This window comes from Rattus norvegicus, chromosome 6 (assembly GCF_021556685.1).
Source record: "Rattus norvegicus strain SHRSP/BbbUtx chromosome 6, alternate assembly SHRSP_T2T, whole genome shotgun sequence".
Lineage (NCBI taxonomy): Eukaryota > Metazoa > Chordata > Mammalia > Rodentia > Muridae > Rattus > Rattus norvegicus.
Genome location: NC_141539.1, coordinates 102361079 through 102384496, shown reverse-complemented (window position 1 = coordinate 102384496; position 23418 = coordinate 102361079). Strand labels below are relative to the sequence as shown.

Below are 23418 nucleotides of genomic sequence, written 5' to 3'. Positions count from 1 at the left end.
TTTGTCCTTATAGAAGAAAAAAAAAAAAACAAATCTGACCGAGAAAATAAAGCAATTTGTTTCAACTTTTCCTTTATTTGAACATAACCTATAAAATATCTAGTTTCTCTTTTTAATGTTTCAAAAACATCCATCAGCTGGAAGAACAAACTATGATTTTAAAAGATTAAGAATCCATGATAATCTTAATAATTAAGGTTGGAAAGTCTCCTGTCCTACTTCTTTCCTAAATATTGGCACTTGGAGAGAGGAGGGTGGAATTCAGTGGAAGAAGAAAAACAAGACTTACTACCTGCCTAGTTACCCTCCTATAATTACCATAATTCTTCCCAATGTTTTATGCTTTGATGTAAAAAAGCACACATAACTTTTTTTCTAAAAGTTTAACAAAAAATGTCAAGGTATTTGTAAAACTAAACAGTGTTACAAATTTTCCTTTTAAAGAGTTTTACCTGACTTCAAGCAGTATTACACAGCAATAGTCATAAAAACTGTATGGTATTGGTACAGAGACAGGCAGGTATATCAGTGGAACAGAATTGAAGACCCAGAAATGAACCCACACACCTATGGTCACTTAATCTTTTACAAAGGAGCTAAAACCATCCAATGGAAGAAAGACAGCATTTTCAACAAATGGTACTGGTTCAACTGGAGGTGTGCATGTAGAAGAATGCAAATCGATCCATTCTTGTCACTATGTACAAAGCTTAAGTCCAAGTGGATCAAGGACCTCCACATCAAACAGATACACTCAAACTAATAGAAAAAAAAGTGGGGAAGAGTCTCAAACACATGGGCACTGGGGAAAATTTCCTGAACAAAACACCAATGGCTCATGCTCTAAGATCAAGAATCGATAAATGGGACCTCATAAAACTGCAAAGGTTTTATAAAGCAAAAGACACTGTCATTAGGACAAAATGGCAACCAACAGATTGGGAAAAGATCTTTACCAATCCTACATCTGATAGAGGGCTAATATCCAATATATACAAAGAACTCAAGAAGTTAGACTCCAGAAAGCCAAATAACCCTATTAAAAATGGGGTACAGAGCTAAACAAAAAACATTCTCAGCTGAGGATTATCGAATGGCCAAAAAGCACCTAAAGAAATGTTCAGCTCTGCTCCCAGACCCCTTGGGAGAGAGACCTCACCGCCTGGTCAGGTGGGTACTCCTGAGGATACAGAGCGGAAGAGACCACCAACACTGCCCACCCCTGCCCACATCCCTGGCCCAAGAGGAAACTGTATACAGCCTCTGGGTTCCCGTTGGGGAAGGCCCAGGAGCGGCAGGACCCCTGTGCCTGAGACACCGCCAGAACCTGAAGAGACAGACTGGATAAACAGTTCTCTGCACCCAAATACCGTGGGAGGGAGAGCTAAACCTTCAGAGAGGCAGACAAGCCTGGGAAACCAGAAGAGACTGCACTCTGCACACATCTCTGACGCCACAGGAAAACACCAAACGCCATCTGGAACCCTGGTACACGGAGGCTCCCAGAAAGGGGAGCGCAGATCTTCCTGGTTGCTGCCGCCACGGAGAGCTCGTAGGCAGCACCCCACGAGCAAACTTGAGCCTCGGGACCACAGGTAAGACCAACTTTTCTGCTGCAAGTGACCTGCCTGGTGAACACCAGACACAGGCCCACAGGAACAGCTGAAGACCTGTAGATAGGAAAAACTACACCCCCGAAAGCAGAACACTCTGTCCCCATAACTGGCTGAAAGAAAACAGGAAAATAGGTCTACAGCACTCCTGACACACAGGCTTATAGGACAGTCTAGCCACTGTCAGAAATAGCAGAACAAAGTAACACTAGAGATAATTTGATGGCGAGAGGCAAGCGCAGGAACCCAAGCAACAGAAAGCAAGACTACATGGCATCATCGGAGACCAATTCTCCCACCAAAGCAAACACGGAATATCCAAACACACCAGAAAAGCAAGAACTAGTTTCAAAATCATATTTGATCAGGATGCTGGAGGACTTCAAGAAAGACGTGAAGAACTCCCTTAGAGAACAAGTAGAAGCCTACAGAGAGAAATCGCAAAAATCCCTGAAAGAATTCCAGGAAATCATAAATAAACAAGTAGAAGCCCTTAGAGAGGAGTCACAAAAATGCCTGAAAGAATTCCAGGAAAACACAATCAAACAGTTGAAGGAATTAAAAATGAAAATAGAAGCAATCAAGAAAGAACACATGGAAACAACCCTGGATATAGAAAACCAAAAGAAGAGACAAGGACCTGTAGATACGAGCTTCACCAACAGAATACAAGAGATGGAAGAGAGAATCTCAGGAGCAGAAGATTCCATAGAAATCATTGACTCAACTGTCAAAGATAATGTAAAGCGGAAAAAGCTACTGGTCCAAAACATACAGGAAATCCAGGACTCAATGAGAAGATCAAACCTAAGGATAATAGGTATAGAAGAGAATGAAGACTCTCAGCTCAAAGGACCAGTAAATATCTTCAACAAAATCATAGAAGAAAACTTCCCTAACCTAAAAAAAGAGATACCCATAGGCATACAAGAAGCCTACAGAACTCCAAATAGATTGGACTAAAAAAGAAACACCTCCCGTCACATAATAGTCAAAACACCAAACGGACAAAATTAAGAAAGAATATTAAAAGCAGTAAGGGGAAAAGGTCAAGTAACATATAAAGGCAGACCTATCAGAATCACACCAGACTTTTCGACAGAAACTATGAAAGCCAGAAGATACTGGACAGATGTCATACAGACCCTAAGAGAACACAAATGCCAGCCCAGGTTACTGTATCCTGCAAAACTCTCAATTAACATAGATGGAGAAACCAAGATATTCCATGACAAAACCAAATTCACACACTATCTTTCTACAAATCCAGCACTACAAAGGATAATAAATGGTAAAGCCCAACATAAGGAGGCAAGCTATACCCTAGAAGAAGCAAGAAACTAATCGTCTTGGCAACAAAACAAAGAGAAGAAAAGCACACAAACATAACCTCACATCCAAATATGAATATAACAGGAAGCAATATCACTATTCCTTAATATCGCTCAACATCAATGGCCTCAACTCCCCAATAAAAAGACATAGATTAGTGAACTGGATACACAATGAGGACCGTGCATTCTGCTACCTACAGGAAATACACCTCAGAGACAAAGACAGACACCACCTCAGAGTGAAAGGCTGGAAAACAAATTTCCAAGCAAAGGGTCAGAAGAAGCAAGCTGGAGTAGCCATTCTAATATCAAATAAAATCAATTTTCAACTAAAAGTCATCAAAAAAGATAAGGAAGGACACTTCATATTCATCAAAGGAAAAATCCACCAAGATGAACTCTCAATCCTAAATATCTATGCCCCAAATACAAGGGCACCTACATACGTAAAAGAAACCTTACTAAAGCTCAAAACACACATTGCACCTCACACAATAATAGTGGGAGATTTCAACACCCCACTCTCATCAATGGACAGATCATGGAAACAGAAATTAAACAGAGACGTAGACAGACTAAGAGAAGTCATGAGCCAAATGGACTTAACAGATATTTATAGAACATTCTATCCTAAAGCAAAAGGATATACCTTCTTCTCAGCTCCTCATGGTACTTTCTCCAAAACTGACCATGTAATTGGTCAAAAAACGGGCTTCAAAAGGTACAGAAAGATAGAAATAATCCCATGCGTGCTATCGAACCACCACGACCTAAAACTGGTCTTCAATAACATTAAGGGAAAAATGCCCACATATACGTGGAAATTGAACAAAGCTCTACTCAATGATAACCTGGTCAAGGAAGAAATAAAGAAAGAAATTAAAGACTTTTTAGAATTTAATGAAAATGAAGGTACAATATACCCAAACTTATGGGACACAATGAAAGCTGTGCTAAGAGGAAAACTCATAGCGCTGAGCGCCTGCAGAAAGAAACAGGAAAGAGCATATGTCAGCAGCTTGACAGCACACCTAAAAGCTCTAGAACAAAAAGAAGCAAATACACCCACGAGGAGTAGAAGGCAGGAAATAATCAAACTCAGAGCTGAAATCAACCAAGTAGAAACAAAAAGGACCATAGAAAGAATCAACAGAACCAAAAGTTGGTTCTTTGAGAAAATCAACAAGATAGATAAACCCTTAGCCAGACTAACGAGAGGACACAGAGAGTGTATCCAAATTAACAAAATCAGAAATGAAAAGGGAGACATAACTACAGATTCAGAGGAAATTAAAAAAATCATCAGATCTTACTATAAAAGCCTATATTCAACAAAACTTGAAAATCTGCAGGAAATGGACAATTTCCTAGACAGATACCAGGTACCGAAGTTAAATCAGGAACAGATAAACCAGTTAAACAACCCCATAACTCCTAAGGAAATAGAAGCAGTCATTAAAGGTCTCCCAACCAAAAAGAGCCCAGGTCCAGACGGGTTTAGTGCACAATTCTATCAGACCTTCATAGAAGACCTCATACCAATATTATCCAAACTATTCCACAAAATTGAAACAGATGGAGCACTACCGAATTCCTTCTATGAAGCCACAATTACTCTTATACCTAAACCACACAAAGACCCAACAAAGAAAGAGAACTTCAGACCAATTTCCCTTATGAATACTGACGTAAAAATACTCAATAAAATTCTGGCAAACCAAATCCAAGAGCACATCAAAACAATCATCCACCATGATCAAGTAGGCTTCATCCCAGGCATGCAGGGATGGTTTAATATACGGAAAACCATCAACGTGATCCATTATATAAACAAACTGAAAGAACAAAACCACATGATCATTTCATTAGATGCTGAGAAAGCATTTGACAAAATTCAACACCCCTTCATGATAAAAGTCCTGGAAAGAATAGGAATTCAAGGCCCATACCTAAACATAGTAAAAGCCATATACAGCAAACCAGTTGCTAACATTAAACTAAATGGAGAGAAACTTGAAGCAATCCCACTAAAATCAGGGACTAGACAAGGCTGCCCACTCTCTCCCTACTTATTCAATATAGTTCTTGAAGTTCTAGCCAGAGCAATCAGACAACAAAAGGAGGTCAAGGGGATACAGATCGCAAAAGAAGAAGTCAAAATATCACTATTTGCAGATGATATGATAGTATATTTAAGTGATCCCAAAAGTTCCACCAGAGAACTACTAAAGCTGATAAACAACTTCAGCAAAGTGGCTGGGTATAAAATTAACTCAAATAAATCAGTAGCCTTCCTCTATACAAAAGAGAAACAAGCTGAGAAAGAAATTAGGGAAACGACACCCTTCATAATAGACCCAAATAATATAAAGTACCTCGGTGTGACTTTAACCAAGCAAGTAAAAGATCTGTACAATAAGAACTTCAAGACACTGAAGAAAGAAATTGAAGAAGACCTCAGAAGATGGAAAGATCTCCCATGCTCATGGATTGGCAGGATTAATATAGTAAAAATGGCCATTTTACCAAACGCGATCTACAGATTCAATGCAATCCCCATCAAAATACCAATCCAATTCTTCAAAGACTTAGAGCAATTTGCAAATTCATCTGGAATAACAAAAAACCCAGGATAGCTAAAACTATCCTCAACAATAAAAGGACTTCAGGGGGAATCACTATCCCTGAACTCAAGCAGTATTACAGAGCAATAGTGATAAAAGCTGCATGGTAATGGTACAGAGACAGACAGATAGACCAATGGAACAGAATTGAAGACCCAGAAATGAACCCACACACCTATGGGCACTTGATTTTTGACAAAGGAGCCAAAACCGTCCAATGGAAAAAAGATAGCATTTTCAGCAAATGGTGCTGGTTCAACTGGAGGTCAACATGTAGAAGAATGCAGATTGATCCATGCTTGTCACCCTGTACAAAGCTTAAGTCCAAGTGGATCAAGGACCTCCACATCAAACCAGATACACTCAAACTAATAGAAGAAAAAGTGGGGAAGCATCTGGAACACATGGGCACTGGAAAAAATTTGCTGAACAAAACACCAATGGCTTATGCTCTAAGATCAAGAATCGACAAATGGGATCTCATAAAACTGCAAAGCTTCTGTAAGGCAAAGGATACTGTGGTTAGGACAAAACGGCAACCAACAGATTGGGAAAAGATCTTTACCAATCCTACAACAGATAGAGGCCTTATATCCAAAATATTCAAAGAACTCAAGAAGTTAGACCGCAGGGAGACAAATAACCCTATTAAAAGATGGGGTTCACCCAATGAACTAGACTGTTGGGGGGAGGGCGGCAATGGGGAGAGGGTTGGGAGGGGAACACCCATAAGGAAGGGGAGGGGGGAGGGGGATGTTTGCCCGGAACCCGGGAAAGGGAATAACACTCGAAATGTATATAAGAAATACTCAAGTTAATAAAAAAAAATTAAAAAAAAAAAAAGATGGGGTTCAGAGCTAAACAAAGAATTCACAGCTGAGGAATGCCGAATGGCTGAGAAACACCTAACGAAATGTTCAACATCTTTAGTCATAAGGGAAATGCAAATCAAAACAACCCTGAGATTTCACCTCACACCAGTGAGAATGGCTAAGATCAAAAGCTCAGGTGACAGCAGATGCTGGCAAGGATGCAGAGAAAGAGGAACACTCCTCCATTGTTGGTGGGATTGCAGACTGGTACAACCATTCTGGAAATCAGTCTGGAGGTTCCTCAGAAAATTGGACATTGAACTGCCTGAGGATCCAGCTATACCTCTCTTGGGCATATACCCAAAAGATGCCCCAACATATAAAAAAGACACGTGCTCCACTATGTTCATCGCAGCCTTATTTATAATAGCCAGAAGCTGGAAAGAACCCAGATGCCCTTCAACAGAGCAATGGATACAGAAAATGTGGTACATCTACACAATGGAATATTACTCAGCTATCAAAAACAATGACTTCATGAAATTCGTAGGCAAATGGTCGTAACTGGAAAATATTCATCCTGAGTGAGGTAACTCAATCACAGAAAAACACACATGGTATGCATTCATTGATAAGTGGCTATTAGCCCAAATGTTTGAATTACCCTAGATGCCTAGAACAAATAAAACTCAAGACGGATGATCAAAATGTGAATGCTTCACTCCTTCTTTAAAAGGGGAACAAGAATACCCTTGGCAGGGAATAGAGAGGCAAAGATTAAAACAGACACAGAAGGAACACCCATTCAGAGCCTGCCCCACATGTGGCCCATGCATATACAGCCATCCAATTAGACAAGATGGATGAGTCAAAGAAGTGCAGGCCGACAGGAGCCGGATGTAGATCTCTCCCAAGAGACACAGCCAGAATACAGCAAACACAGAGGTGTATGCCAGCAGCAAACCACTGAATTGAAAATAGGACCCCCGTTGAAGGAATCAGAGAAAGAACTGGAAGAGCTTGAAGGGGCTCGAGACCCCATATGTACAACAATGCCAAGCAACCAGAGCTTCCAGGGACTAAGCCACTACCTAAAGACTATACATGGACTGACCCTGGACTCTGACCTCATAGGTAGCAATGAATATCCTAGTAAGAGCACCAGTGGAAGGGGAAGCCCTGGGTCCTGCTAAGACTGAACCCCCAGTGAACTAGATTGTTGGGGGGAGGGCGGCAATGGGGGGAGGATGGGGAGGGGAACACCCATAAAGAAGGGGAGGAGGAGGGATTAGGGGGATGTTTTCCCGGAAACCGGGAAAGAGAATAACACTCGAAATGTATATAAGAAATACTCAAGTTAATATAATTTTAAAAAAAGAAAAAAAGAATAACTATAAATATGATTATAAAAAAAGGAAAAAAGAAATGTTCAACATCTTTAGTCATAAAGGAAATGCAAATCAAAACAACCCTGAGATTCCACCTCACACCAGTCAGAATGGCTAAGATAAAAAAACTCAGGTGACAGCAGATGCTGGCGAGGATGTGGAGAAAGAGGAACACTCCTCCATTTTTGGGGGATTGCAGACTGGTACAACCATTCTGGAAATCAGTCTGGAGGTTCCTCAGAAAACTGGACATTGAACTACCTGAGGACCCAGCTATACCTATCTTGGGCATATACCCAAAAGATGCCCCAACATATAACAAAGACACGTGCTCCACTATGTTCATAGCAGCCTTATTTATAATAGCCAGAAGCTGGAAAGAACCCAGATGTGCCCTTCAACAGAGAAGTGGATTAAAAAAATGTACATCTACACAATGGAGTACTACTCAGCTATCAAAAACAATGACTTCATGAAATTCATAAGCAAATGGAATGAACTAGATAATATCATCCTGAGTGAGGTTACTCAATCACAGGAAAACACACTTGGTATGCACAATAAGCTCTAATTACCCAAGATGCAATTCACAGACCACAGGAAGCTTAAGAAGAAGGATGACCAAAATGTGGGTGCTCTCACTCTTTCTTAAAAGGGGGAAAAATATCCATAGTAGAGGATATGGAAGCAAAGTTTACAGCAGTGACTCAAGGAATGGCTATTCAGAGCCTGACCCACATATGGCCCATATATATACAGCCCCCAAAACTAGATAAGACTGATGAACCTAGAAAATGCATGCGGAAAGGGACCGGATATAGGTCTCTCCTGAGAGACACATCCAGAGTATGTCCAATACAGAGGTCAATGTTAGCAACAAATACCAAACTGAGAATAGGACCCCCTTGGGGGGAATTAGAGGAAGTATTGAAAGAGTTGAAGGAGCTTGCAACCCAATAAAAACAACAATGCCAACTAACCAGAGCTTCCAGGGACTAAACCACTACTGAAAGACTATACATGGACTGACCCAGGGCTCCAACTGCATATGTAGCAGAGCATAGCCTTGTTGGGTCACCAGAGGAAGGGGAAGCCCTTGGTCCTACCAAGGTTGGACCCCCAGTGCAGGGGAACATGGGGGGGCAATAAGGGGCATTTTATAGGGGGAATACCCATATGGGGAGGGGAGGGGAGGGAATGGGGTCTTATGGACAGGAAACTGGAAAGGGGAATAACATTTGAAATGTAAGTAAAGAAATATATCTAATAATTTTTTTTAAAAAAGAGAGAGTTTTACATTTGGCTAAATAAATAAATGGCCCCAACAAAAATCAGTCAAGGGGAGAGGAAAGGAAGAGAAGGGGGCACTGGTCTATGATTTCTCTTGAAATTTGTGTTAGTAGTATGATTATATTCCTTTAAAAAATGACAGGGACAGCAAGGTAGCTCAGTGGGTCAAAGACCTTGTCACCAATCCTGACTACTATAGTTTAATCTCTGGAACCCACTAAAGGTAGGAGGGTAATGGCTCACAAAGCTGCCCTTGACTTCCAAATGAGGCCTGTGGCATGTGCACCCCACCCACAGGCATCATAGAAGCAATAATACTTTTTTCAATAAAAAGTTTTAAAATATTTTATAACTTAATTTTTGTGACACATTGCTTCCAAGAAATTAGAACAGAAGACAAACAAGCCTATATAAGATCTTAATACATGTCCAGTACCTTGACATCCTAGAGGCTCTAAAACAAGTCCTAACAGAGATCATAGGAAAGTAACTTCATGCAAGAAGACTGGGAAAGGCTTTGAGAAGTTTATTTGACATGGTCCTTGAACACATGGCAGACCTTCAGTAGATAGAAAAGAGCACAGAGGAGGAGATAGGAATGCCAATGTATGCACATTTATAAATACACAAATACAAGACACATTTTAAATTGGTTGAGTAAATATAAGAAATTTTAAAAATAAAACACTTAAATCAAGTCTACTGTATCTCTGAGGATTAATAAACCCATGTTTGGTATAGGAAATGTGGCTGGTGCATAAAGGAGCCGCTAATTGCTCTTCTAATTTAAGACTTCATAACAGACTGTAGATACTATGACCGGCTTCCAGATGGTTACTCTGCACTTGGGATAAGTGAGCTTTTAAAGAAGCATGATCCTATGTTACAATTTCTATAAATCCTGATTTATATAGGAAAAAGGCCAGGCAAATGTATAACATCTCAAAGCGGTAGTTCTGTGCATCCAAATGTGTTGGGAAACAAAAGTAAAAGGAGTAACATATATAGCTTTCCTTAGATGATTATCAATAATAAATTAAACAAGGTTTCCTCACAACTATGCTACTACAGAATATACTTTTAAATGCTTTTAGTCTATAGTATATATGATGTTTTTTTGCACTAGTACACATGTTCTAAGTATATGTTCTAGAAGTGGCTAAATACCGGGAATAAACACTTCAAAATAACAACTGCAATCAAAAGCGTACATAACAGATCCAGTTATTTGAGTCAGCTTTACTTCTATTCTAAACAGTCTGTTATTAGGTAAATAGACTAAATACTATTTCATTGGAAAAATTCATTCAACATTTGTGAACTACCTAGAAATACTGCAGCCACATTAGGAACAGCATACCAAAGCACATGTTCCAAAGGCATACTGCATCCTTAGGCAAATTTAAATTACTCTCTGAAGCCTGCTATGGTTTGGATAAATGCCCTCTCCCCTGCAAAAAGAGCATGCGCTAAACATGGAGCTGTCATTCTGTGGTACCACTGGGGGGCTGTGGGAACATCAGAGGAATAAGGAACTATAGGAACTCTCCCCCTCTCTCTTTCTATATTTAACTTCCCTGTCCCTATGGCCTGAGCAGTCACCTCTGCTATGTGTTTCCATCATGATGTTCTCCCTCACCAGAGGCACAAAAGCAATGGCCCAATTTCCTGGAATGAAACCTCTGGGTCTACATCATGAGTTACTGGCCAGCCAGGGGTACATAGTGAGACCCAGCTCAGAAAAGAAAGAAGACAAAAGAACACCATTTGGGGGCTGGAGAGAGATGGCTCAGCAGTTAAGAACACTCGTGGCTCTTGAGGACCCAGGTATAGTTTCTCACAAATATCTGTAACTCCAAAAGATCAAACGCCTTCCTCTGACCTTTGAGAGCACCAGGCAACCAAGTATACAAACCATACAAGCAAGGAAAACACTCACATACATTAAATTTTAAACATTTTTTAATGTTTAATTAAGCCCCTAAGCTAAATCTTCACACATTTTAAATTTAACATGAATGCACTTTGTCTAAGTGACATTTGCATACAGAAGAGAAAGTCAGACACTGCATTGTTGTATTTTGTTTTGTTTTGTTTTTTCAACTTAGCGATTTAAGATTTTAACATTTTACTCATATGACATCTTTCTCTAAAACTGGTGCCTTTTACTAGGGGCCTTCCTAGGTAGTGACAATAACTGAAATCAAGTCTAAATAAAGCTAAGGTGATAAATGCCATTCACATCTGTAAACGCATCAACTAGAAAAGGGTTAGAGTCATAGAGTTCAGTTCAAAGAGCCAAGTTACAAGGGAAAAAAGCCTGTGTGCTTCTGTTTCTATATCTGTGTCTGTTTCTATATCTATATCTGCTTCTGTAGCTATAAAGTGAATCTACCTAGATCCACTAGCTCTAAAGCTATATATCGGATGGTTTCTTTGTAAACCTACCACATCTCCTTTCCCTAAACACCGTTTCAGCTCCAAACACAAGAGCCATCTAAAGGAGACTGGGAGAGAAAACACAAATGTTTGAACAAATTTAAAAGGAAAAGAAATTTGAGATCTGGAGCAAGTCCATTAAGACTTAGAAAGCAAAGTCAGCAGGACCTGAGAGGAGAATCAGCAACTGGATTTTCATTTCAGAGCCTGTCTTTACCCAGATGTAACGTGCATAATAATTCAAACACTGAAAGAGACAAGAGCTAATAATGAGAACATCCGATTCACACAAGCTTCAAAAGAGCAAATTTTTCTATAAATGTCCAGATCATTGCTACATAACTTAATATTATTCTTTGAATTTGTTACACACATACACACACACACACACACACACACACACACACACACACACACACACACACAGAGTCCCCCATTCAAATAACCAAAACAAAAGCATTCTTAGCTTGGAAGTCATCAGAAACAAAGATAAATAGAGGGCCTGGATTTGTCCTTTTGGCCAGTTTGCCAACTGCTTTTAAAACCAAGTAAGATTGGGGGCGGGGTGGGGGAGGGGGAACCTATCTTTAGCAAGACAGTTACTACAAGGATCTCTAGGGAGAAGGAAACCAAAACTAATTACTCCCATGAAAGCTATACTTAGTTTTGGGAATTCTACTTGCATTTTTATCTATATTTTGAACTAAATTATCAAGCATTCATCAAAATACATGCATCCAAGTCAATACCAATAATCCATTTGTCACTTCATAAACAAACAGACAAGCTATTCAAAACCTGGACTTTCTACACTCAAATTTATTAAATTAAAAAACCATATATAAATCTAAATAGCTACCTGGATGGATGGATGGATGGATGGATGGATGGATGGATGGATGGATGGGTAGAGATTATATGTAAAACAACACAATATCAAATAAATAAAACTAAAGGCAAGTTCAAAATACTCCCTGAAATTTAAAGTTTTATAAAGCTGCTCTTGAACAGTCACACGTAACAGTCACATGGACAAATGAAAGAAAAAGAGCACACATCAGACTACATTTATACTTATAAATGGTTTTTAAATAAACTTCTTTCCTCCTAATAAGTGTGTAGCCTTGAACACAGTCATCCACCTAGCTGACTTCTATTCAAATCACCTTTGTTGGGGTAAGGGTGAACAGCATGCAGAAATGAAGAGGAAAAGAAATTTTCTCTGCACAAGAGAATTCCAGCTGATTCTATAAATAAGTGGAAATTTCTGGAGCTCACACTATCCAATGTACAACTCCAAATATAGACTTCCCTATTCATTATAGCAAGACGGTCTAAAGGAGCCTTAAAAGTATACTCAAACGCAAATGACAGAAACTACACATCAGAGTAAGAGTGTAGTCACAGCAAAGTGTATTTGCTATTGTGAAATACAATACTCTTAAATGTAAACTAGGTCAGGTTCGTTGGTAGTCCTCCCATGTCACATATGGCTTTATCTGTTTGACTAATTTTGACTGCTTGATCTATTGCTCTAAGAGGGGCAGTGAAGCTTTTAGCTATCATAACAACCTTATCTACTTCTATTTGCCTAATGTATCAGACACTGTTGTCAGGTACACACATTAAGGCTCATTATGTCTTAATATAATTACTCCTTTATCATTTCTGCAATGTTTTTTCACCTCTGGTAAGTTTGTTTATTGATAAATAGGGAGTCAGGGAGTCTGATACAGAAAGAAAGCTCATAGTATATGATCTGACCTGCTAGATCCATACAGAGGATGATGGGTGCTGGAGGAGTATTGGACATTTTCCTGTGATGTAGTGTTTTGTCTTCCATTTCTACTATAGCAAGTTTTAAGAAAACAAAGATACTAGGGATAAAAAATGAACCTCACATCAGTTCTTACATCACTTTTACTGTAACTCAGCACCCAGGAGATGAAATATAACAAAAAGACCTTGAGAACAGCTCCATAAAATTAATATCAGCTGTGGCACTACTCTGAAAAGAATTATAAACAATTTACTGTGTCTATGTACTGGTAGACTTAGCAATATAAAATATTTATATGGCTTTTGTAAAATTATTATATTTTACATCTAAATTATTTTAAGCTTTCTCCTCAAAAAACGAAATCTGTTCATTTCTATGTTAAACTTATTGTCAAATCTAGTTGTGTCAAGAGACTAATAATCAACACTCAAAACTTCTACAAACATGGTTCCTAGAATACAGGTATCTATCACCAAGTCCAATGACCTAAGCTCAGTGAGAAGAGAGAATAACATAAAAGCACTGGCATATCCATGCACACATGCATACACATGCATACACATGCATGTGTGCACAAAAAATAAAATATACTTTTTATAAAGCCAGGAAACGGGGAAGGCAAGCAGAAAGTAAGTTCAGTAGAAAATATACAAAATAAGACAGTGGAGAGTAATTAGATTAGCAAAAATGCATAACAGCATGTAACAGTGTAAAAAGAAATGTAATAATATATGCATTTTAGTTCTAGAAGGGGAAATGAGAAAGAATAGCTCAGGGACCATTTGAATTTCTAAAATTGATGTTTAAAGACCTCCGCCCCCATATTTAAGAAGTTCAGCAAACTACAAGCTGGGTGAAAGGGAAGCAAGGCTCACCTAGGCACATCACACTCAACTGATTAACACTGAAGACAAAAGAAAAATGCAAATGCAGCAAAGAAAAAGGTTTACTGTAATAACTGCAGAATTCTCAACAAAGTGTAATGATGGTTAGAAACCTTGACTGAAATAAACCCACAGAAATGTTCTCAGGCAGAGAAGATTTTGCTCTTAGGAAAAATAAGACATCCTAGTAGCAAAAGGAATTACAGACAATATTTTATAAGTATGACATACATAGAATGCTATTTAAAATATTGCCAATCAAATTCTGTACTTCTGCTTAAAAATATTTTCCAAAAATAAAACTTTAAAAAATAAAAAAACCTGAAATAATGTATTACCCTGAAAACAGGCATCATAAAATTTCTAAAAGACATGCTTGAAGGTAGGGGAAATTATTCAAAAGCCAAACTACAGGAAAAACAGTCAACAAAAGAGGATGAATGTAGTCAAGGCTAAGGAGTTTTTATCTACTTTAATCCACATCTTAATGTTTTAAACTATCAGGAGTTTTTTGTTGTTTTCTTTTTTTTTAAATTGGATAGTTTTTGTTTACATTTCAAATGTTATTCACTTTCCCAGTTTTCTGGCAATAAGCCCCCTATCCCATCTCCCTCTCCTTCTTCTATAAGGGTGTTCCCCCTCCCAGACTAACTCCATTCCCATCTCCCCCTTCCCCCCATATTCCCTTGCACTGGAAAACTATGTTAACACTGAACTTATAGAACATAACTTCTTACACTTTCTTATTTATGCTACACCCCAAAGTGATAAACACTGAACACCACAGATTTGTGACTTGCGACTAATGCCTACCTGAAATCATTTACAAATACCGAGTAAGACTGGCCCTAAGTTACATACCAATGATTACTATTCAAATGTCTGGGGTGGGGGCCATGAGAACAGATAAGATGGTCTATGTTGGCATCAACACTAAAGGGCAGACATACAGGACCTTCAGATGTGGAAATAATACATGCTTTCCTTCAAATCTGTGCACCTATTAATATTCAGGATCCCTACAGGAATCTAATTCTTGTCAGAAAACAACAATTTCATTTTGGAGAAAACAAAAACAAGAACAAGCCTCTTCCTAACTTCTGTTTTCATAAATTCTAAGCAGTAGCATCAATGTTAACCAGCAAAGAACATTATAAAGAAAAAACTTCTCACTTTGGGCATGTTTGTCTCTATATGACAATGATTTTCTTCTAAATCATCCTTATTTGTAGCATCTAGACAACAGATGATAACACCAGCATAAAAAAAAATCAAAGCAGTTATTTCTCAGACATTTCTCTTTTGCAAACAATTAATTAAGGTTTTAGGCTCTCAGTTTACATTGACAGAATGATGGGAGAGGTTTTAATTAAGAATTTCATACATGCATTTAATGTGTTTTGATATAGTGTATTTAAAGTAATAAAACAATACTATATGTCTATAAAACACTACAACAAAGGCATCCAAATGGAAGAGGCTTTAAAGGTTTGAAAATTACAAAACTTTTTAGGAATTCAAAAGCAATGCGAAAATACTAAAGATAAATGAAAATAAAGAAGAATGTAGTTTTATCATATGTATGTTGTTTATGTGTATAATGCATATGCAGCAAGTGTGTGTATGCAGTGGACATCAGGTGTCTATGATTCCCAAACTTACTCCTTTGAGACAGGGTCTCTCTCTCTTTTTAGCTAGGCTGGTTCCTCAGAGAGCTCGTGGGATCCTCCTGTCTGTCATACAATTCTGAAGTGCATGCAGCCAGGCAAAAATTTTCAGGGGTGTGAGGATTCAAACTGAGGTTCTTATGCTTCACAGCAAACATTCTAACGCACTGAGCCACCTCCACATGCCCAAAGGGGTGTATTTTATAAACTCTAAGATATCTATTAAAAGTTGGTACAACAAAGCTGGAGAGATGTCTCAGTGGTTCAGAGCAGTGACTGCTTTTCCAGAGGACATGCGGTCTGACTCCCAGCATCCTATGGCAGCTCACAAACATCTATAATGTCAGTTACAGAGGGTATGATACCTTCTGGCTAAGACCAGGCTCACACACGGTGCACAGACATACATGTAGTCAAAACACCCATGCACATAAAATGACGGTTTTTAAAAAGTTGATATGCCTTATGGTAAAAAAAAAAAAACAAAAAACAGAAGATTGGGTTCAAAAGACAAAAACAGGAGATGAGACAAGTGGGGAAATTTAGCATGGTAATAGAATTAAATACAAAAGGCTAAAACAGTTCAGCAAGAGCAGGCTCTCAGACCTGGAGGAAAGAAGATGAAACACTATCCTATTAAAAAAGTAGGACTTTGAATACTTAAATTTGTGTCTAAATATAAGAGCATTTAAGGTATAAAACACTAACCAAACACATGTAAACACTAACCAAACAAAAAACAACAACAAAACCCACCAACAGTATTAATATTAAATAAATTAACTTTATAGCTAAAAAGGTTTTGCTAGAAATAAAAGCCCTGTGATAAAGGGTTAAGTCACAGAAAACAAGATAGTCCTGAGTTAGTATTCAACAAACTAAACAGCAAATGAAAAGGAAAGTTAAAACTTAAAGGAGATAGGAACAACCACACCTGTAAGCCAGCAAAAGAAGCATTTAAATATTTTACATCATGCATGAACTCAGAAAATCTGATCACAATTAACTAACCTAACAAAAAACATACTATAGAAGCTTAGAGTCAATAACAGCAGACCATATGTTTTTCTTAAGTATTCATCAACAAAAGTCACTTACTACTCCATAAAGTAAAACTTGAACTAAAATAATACAGAATTATAACTTTATTTGGTTGAAAAAATAAGACAAAACAGAAAGATAAATAGAGGGGTTGGGGATTTAGCTCAGTGGTAGAGCGCTTGCCTAGCAAGCGCAAGGCCCTGGGTTCGGTCCCCAGCTCCGAAAAAAAGAAAAAAGAAAAAAAAAAAAGAAAGATAAATAGCACAGCCCATTGTACTAATTAGGAAAAATACTACATAACTATGATATGGTGCTAACAGATCACAATGAATATTTGAAACTATTTTTAATGGATGAAAATGAAAAGACAACCTTGTCAGAAACTGTAAGACACAGATTTAAAGTGAAACTCTCCAGGTATTTACAGGTTAAACATCCCTGATTCAAAATGAGAAATTCAAATTAAATCAGAATTTAAAACTTTTTTAAAAGCTTTATCAGAAGTCTAAAAGTTTCAGATTTCAAAGCATTTCAGATTCCGCTGGTAAAATTGATGGAAATATTCCAAAATAAAAACGGTCCAAAATCTGAAACAGTCCCAGGCATTGTGAATAAAGGACATTCAATCTACATTAGAAAAGAAGCAACTTTTAAAAATCAATGATATAAACTTGCTAAGAAAGCTTAGAACAGAAACATAAATCCCAAAGAAAGTGTAAGAAAATGATCAAACTCAGAGTAGAAATAAATGCAGCAGAAAGCAAATACACAACAGAGAAAGAGCAGAATATGAAAACATACAGCTGAAAGTCTTCTAACACTGCTACACCTAGAAAATCTGTGCTACCTGGATAGAGAAGAAACAGAATGGAGTAAGATTTTTTGACTAAAGATGTAAGTCATCTTGGATTGCCTGGCAGAATCAGAGATGTGCAAACATAAACATGTATATAGAATACAAGAGAAATAGCCTGAAGCCATCCTAAAATTTAAAAGTCATAAGTGGTTGTTTTAAGCTGTGTTATTATTTTGTTATACTATATTGCATTATACTACATTATATGCAATATGCACACATATAATTTTATTTATATATATTTGTACATTTAAAATCCTGATGTTGAAGCAAAAAATAGTAATAAATAACTGTCTTAAAAAGCCAGCAATAAGGTTGGATAGATGGCTCAGAAAAGCTAAGCTCAGATCCCAGCACACACACAAGAGGCCAGGCTAGGTGTGGGCCCACACACACCTGTAACCCAATGGTAGACACAGAAAGATCACCTGGGCTTGTTAATCACTAGTCTGGGATCCATGGTCAATGCCCTGTTTCTGAAGGAAAAGATCCTCCTCTGGCCTCCACAGATTTCCCCAGGCACGTGCCCTGCAGATAGCAAAGATTATATGTACACATACACCTCCCTCCCCCAACGCACCCCAACCCCCCAACACACATACACCAAAAAGAAAATAGGCAACAGAATCAAATACTCACTTTAGCAAAACATGGCAAATAAATACAAAAAAACAATGTTCAACATTCTTAATTACAAAAGTAAACATTAAAACTTCAATGAGATGATACTATATATCGGTTTTAAAGGATGACACGAAAATTACTAACAATATGCACTATATGACAGGAATTAGAATAGTGCTGTTTAATGAGTCAGAGGGATGCAAAATATAAATACACATGTTCATATGAGTATCTGCATGTCTGCAGAGGCCAAATGTCAATAACAGATGCCTCCTTCCATCACTCTCACCTTAATGAAACAGTCTCTCACTGAACCTGAGGTTCACGTGGCCAATCCAGCCTAGCCATGTAAGGGACAGAATGGCATGGTTCCTGCCCCTTGAACAGAGCCAGTGGAGTGAGGGCCTCCATGAGTGTTGATCGTTACTGTGAGAAAACAGACCAACTCGATATTGGGTTCAAGCTATATCTTAAAGAACCTGACCTAAGTTTGAACTAAAGTTAAACACCAGGCCTGTACCTAACACTGGTCTCCAGGTCACACCATAACAACCACCAATCAAGAAGAAAGCAGAAATTACAGTTGTACCTAAAGATATTTACTTATGAACATTTATGGTTTGGCTCCCAGTACCAGCCAATCATTTTAAAGGGCAACAAATTCCATAATAGCCCCCCAATCAGATATGTGCCAAGCTAGATATACCCTTGCTTGTTTACTTGCCTCTACAAATGCTTGCTTGAAACTGGGCATCAGTATGTTAGTATGACTGGAGCTCAAGCTTGAATAAAGACAGAACCTTGTGCAATTGCATTGGAATCAGCTCCTTAGTGGTCTTTTATGATTTGAGACATGGGCACAACAGCTGTGGGCATAAGGCTTGTTTGTAAAATAATGTACATATTTTCATGCTCCTCCTTTGAGGAATGTGTTCTCTACCAAGGTAAATGACTCCATGAAAATCAGAGACAGCACAAGTCCAGGAAGTGAGGGTGTGGCTAATGTCTCAGCTAAATGGTAAATGCTGTATGACCATAAGGCTATAAAGCTGTGGGAAAGAACTCTGAAAACATGAGTTCAAAAATATATCATTTCTCAACTATGCAAAATATAAGGATGCAATATGAACTGTATAATGAGCTTCACAGACCTAAAAGAACAGAGCCAGTGGGTCAGAAAGATACTAAGGAAGGAGATAAAGAGATTTAGGGAGTGGTTATCTCTGGGCAAGATCTTACAAAGGTAATTTGTTTGTTTGATTGATTGATTGATTGACTGATTGATTGATTGATTGTGCTTACAAAAGCAGACAGATTCCTGAGTTCAAGGTCATCCAGCACAGATGGAATTTAGGTCCAGGCCCAGGCATGGTAGGAATGGTGATTTCAGGGTGGGGTCCCACCCAGCTATCTTATACTCTGTGCTTATGCTTACTGTCTCTTTCTAAGAATCAAGAGGCTGGGATCAGGAGATGGTGATTCATAAGATAATCAAAAGGGAAGCTGGGGTAATGACAGAACTGATATGTAAATAAAAGACTGGGCTTTTGGTTGCAAGAAATGAGCTATCCAGAGAGCTTTAAGAATAGCAAAGGAAAGCTGTCTCTAGAAGAACACAGACAGAGCAATATGGAAAGCCATCTCAAGCAGAAGATAGGCTATCAACTTGGACCCACAATTTGACTTTGATTCATTTGTTTCACAATGCCCAGATACCCCTTCTTCAGAATCCCTCTCCAAGCTGATGTTAATCCTTGACTTTCATAAATTCAACTAGGCTGGCTGGCCAATAAACTCCAGAAATCTACCTGTCTCTATGCCCTATTCTTAACACATCCCCAGTTCTGGATACATACTGCTGTACCCTCCTGTATATGAGGACTTAAACTCAAGTCCACATACTTGAGAGACAGATAAAAAAAATACTTTTCAAAAAATAAAATCTTAAACTGTGATACATTTAACAACTCACCACTAAAAAGGGAATAAAAATATTTACTTGGCAGTAAGAAAGCACAAAAATTAATATGCATAAAAATACTGATGAATCTCAGATATATTAGGCCAAATGGAAGATGCCAGACCCCAAAGGCTGCATACTGAATGATTTCATTATAACACTCAAGAAAAGCAAAACTTACTGGACAGCCAACAGATAAACAGGAGTCACAGTAGGGAGGCAGGGACAGATTCAACTAAAAGAAGCAACAGAATTCTGGGAAGAGGCAGAGTTCTGATATAACTTGATGGTGATGATTGCATAACTGTAACAAATTTGCCAAAATCCACTGACCTGAATACTAAAAGCAATAAATTTTACTGTAAGAAAATTATTCATCAATGAGTCAAATAATTGTACATATACACATGTCCTCTGACACTGCCTCACCTATACCTTACACATTTATATCCTTCAAAGAGATGGTTTATAACTTTCTTCTAAATTTTTCAGTATCAAAAAACTGTAAATTGTAGTTAGGTTAGCTAACTGCTTTTAAACTATTGTCTTGAATCCTAAAAGCTGTCCTCTCGGGCTTATGATTTGCTTTCCAACTCCAATTTATATGCCCTTGTCTAAAAGGAATTACCTACTTTTAAATTTATCTGAATTAATACTCTATCTTCTGCTTATGAATATGTCTTCTTACAAAAATAACAGACATTGAACTGAGTACAAAATTACAAAATAGCTGAATAAGAAAAAAAAAGTCTCAGTATTAACAGATACCTCTATTATTCCTGTCCTGGCATAAAAATGAAATCCCCACGAATGGTGTGCACATAGCCCTACTAGTCGAGTCAACAGAGGAGCCCAGGAGACTTCTCTAATTAGGGAAAATAATCATGTATTTATTTTACTGTATTCATATGCCTATTTATAAAAATGGCCTCATCTGTTTATTCTGTTTCTAGATTGCATATACATTTATTAAGTATGTCAGCTCTTATGTAGTTGTTAAGAATTTAATCTCAATATAAAAAAGTTTTTTAAAAAAGTGACTTAAATCTTATGAGGGATTGGAGAGATGGCTTAGCACTTAAGAACAGGTCTTGCCTCTGAGTTCAGTTCCCAGCAGACATCAGGGGGCTCACCTCCAGTCTGTACCTCCAGCTCAAGGGAATCTGATGCTCCCTCTTCTGCACTCCATGGGCACTGGTACTCATAAGTGCAAACACACACATAGATTCTTGCAAGCTCACATAATTTTAAAATAATAAAAATTAATACTAAAAGACTGGTTATTTTTCTGAAGAGCAACCCATATTTATATTTACTATAAATAAAGTAAGTTTTCCTTCACACAAGAAAAACAAGGTACTTCGTAATAAAAGAAAAGAAAAAAGAAATACTGGTACTAAAGATGGAATGAGGAGAAAATTCAGTGATTATTCAAGAGCCTAAATTATAAAAGCAAAAAAATTTTCTCTGGAAGAAAAGTCTCTACTGAGACTTCTAATTAAAATTTTCTGAGTCACTGCTTTTTCTCCTTTCAGCTTAGGACAGTAGGAGTCCAGGCTGTGGAATATACTACCAGAATTCAAAGAAGGTTCTGCCATTTCTTAAAAGTATAATCTTGGGCAAATTAAATTACTTAACATCTTTATGATTATTCATCTGTAAAATGATTGAAAGCAGTATTAAATCTCATGAAGCTATCTTGAAATTCAGTGAAATAATCTGTCTTTGGCACAGTACCTGACATTTGACAAATTCCCAATAAATGATAGCTGTTATCAGCAAAGTCTAATTATGGTTCTCTAAAAGTACTGTATATTCAGCTTTTTCTCTACACCACTTGATGATCGTGCCAATTACCACCTCTATGGAAGAGTTTTCGTATCTTTGTTTCTAGCCCTGCTGCTCTTTGAAGTGACAACAAACACTGTACACGTGATCAATCTCAGATGTGAAGTTAAAGAATCAGAAGTTGTCAGACAACTTGTAATCTCAGTAACTGTTGAGTTACAGGTATCTATAAATAAATATCAAGTTTATATTTTCCATTTAAATAAGAAACTTTGGCTTTCCAAACAGCTGATGCCCTGTTCTATATATAACAATGAATTGTCTTTCATCTTAAGAATTTAACTAAGAAATTATGACTTTGTAGTCCATAGAATAAAAAATTTTAATGTGCACTAATTCAAATCACATAGTTTATGTTCAATATAGTCTAAGCATAATTTTTAAATAAAATATAAGCATATAAATACCTCAGCTTTATATGTTAATTCATATGCAAAATATGACTTACCACTATGTAGACCTTATCTACATTGACTATATAGATATATCACTGACACTTTTTAAAGACCTGCTAAAATAATTAGATTTTTGCAAATACAGTTTGTAGAAATTTCAAGTATTTTTCAACAGTGGAATAAGTCCTTGTACCAAAAGCCAAGTATAGTATTTCATCAAATCCTTCAGTATTTCAAACCTACCGTAGAGACTCAGCCATTCGCCTCAAGTCTTCATTTTGTTGTTTTAAGCGTTCAAGCTTTGCAAGAATCTTGGAGAGTTCTCTGCTAGAGTGATCAGGGTGGTCATTATCTCGAACCAAATGACCACCTATATAAAACAACAAGGTCCCCCAGGCAAAAAGAATGAGCATAATCCAACGCCAGGAACCAGTCCATGCCCGCATTTTCAGAGTTTCAACTCTGTCCTCTATCTTCCTGGAGCTCAAAGAACTGGAAACATTGTGCTCTGGTTCTAGTTAGCCACACAAGAAAACAGGTTTCTGTTGTTTTAACACATGATGCTTCAAACAGGTTAACCTCTGGTAATCCTGTGGCGACTCTTACAAAGAAGTTTTCCTGGTGATGCAGGCAGGAAGCTTTAAAGTCTTGTGCTTCATGAATTCTACATGCTGTGAAAAGAGTTAAAAAGTGTACTTCAGTTTTTTAGGATATCTAAAACAACAAAAATTGACATTCATGGAGTTCCAGAAAACATGGTTTTGAATGGTCAAGAGGCTGAAAGACAATTTTGCTACCCAGTAACAGGTAAAAAGTGAAAGTTTTAAATGTGTATGTTAAGTCAACCACAAATTAGGCTTCAA

General features: G+C 37.7%; 1 protein-coding gene across 3 annotated transcripts in view; it reads right to left on the bottom strand.

The window, feature by feature from the left end:
- Fut8 (fucosyltransferase 8) overlaps positions 1-23418 on the bottom strand; it is a 246864-nt gene that overhangs the window by 135946 nt on the left and 87500 nt on the right. For all 3 annotated transcript variants that reach the window (NM_001002289.2, XM_087554154.1, NM_001412189.1), the window contains 1 exon segment: positions 22799-23226. In NM_001002289.2, coding sequence (NP_001002289.2) covers positions 22799-23001 — 203 coding nt within the window. In that variant the 5' untranslated portion in view covers positions 23002-23226.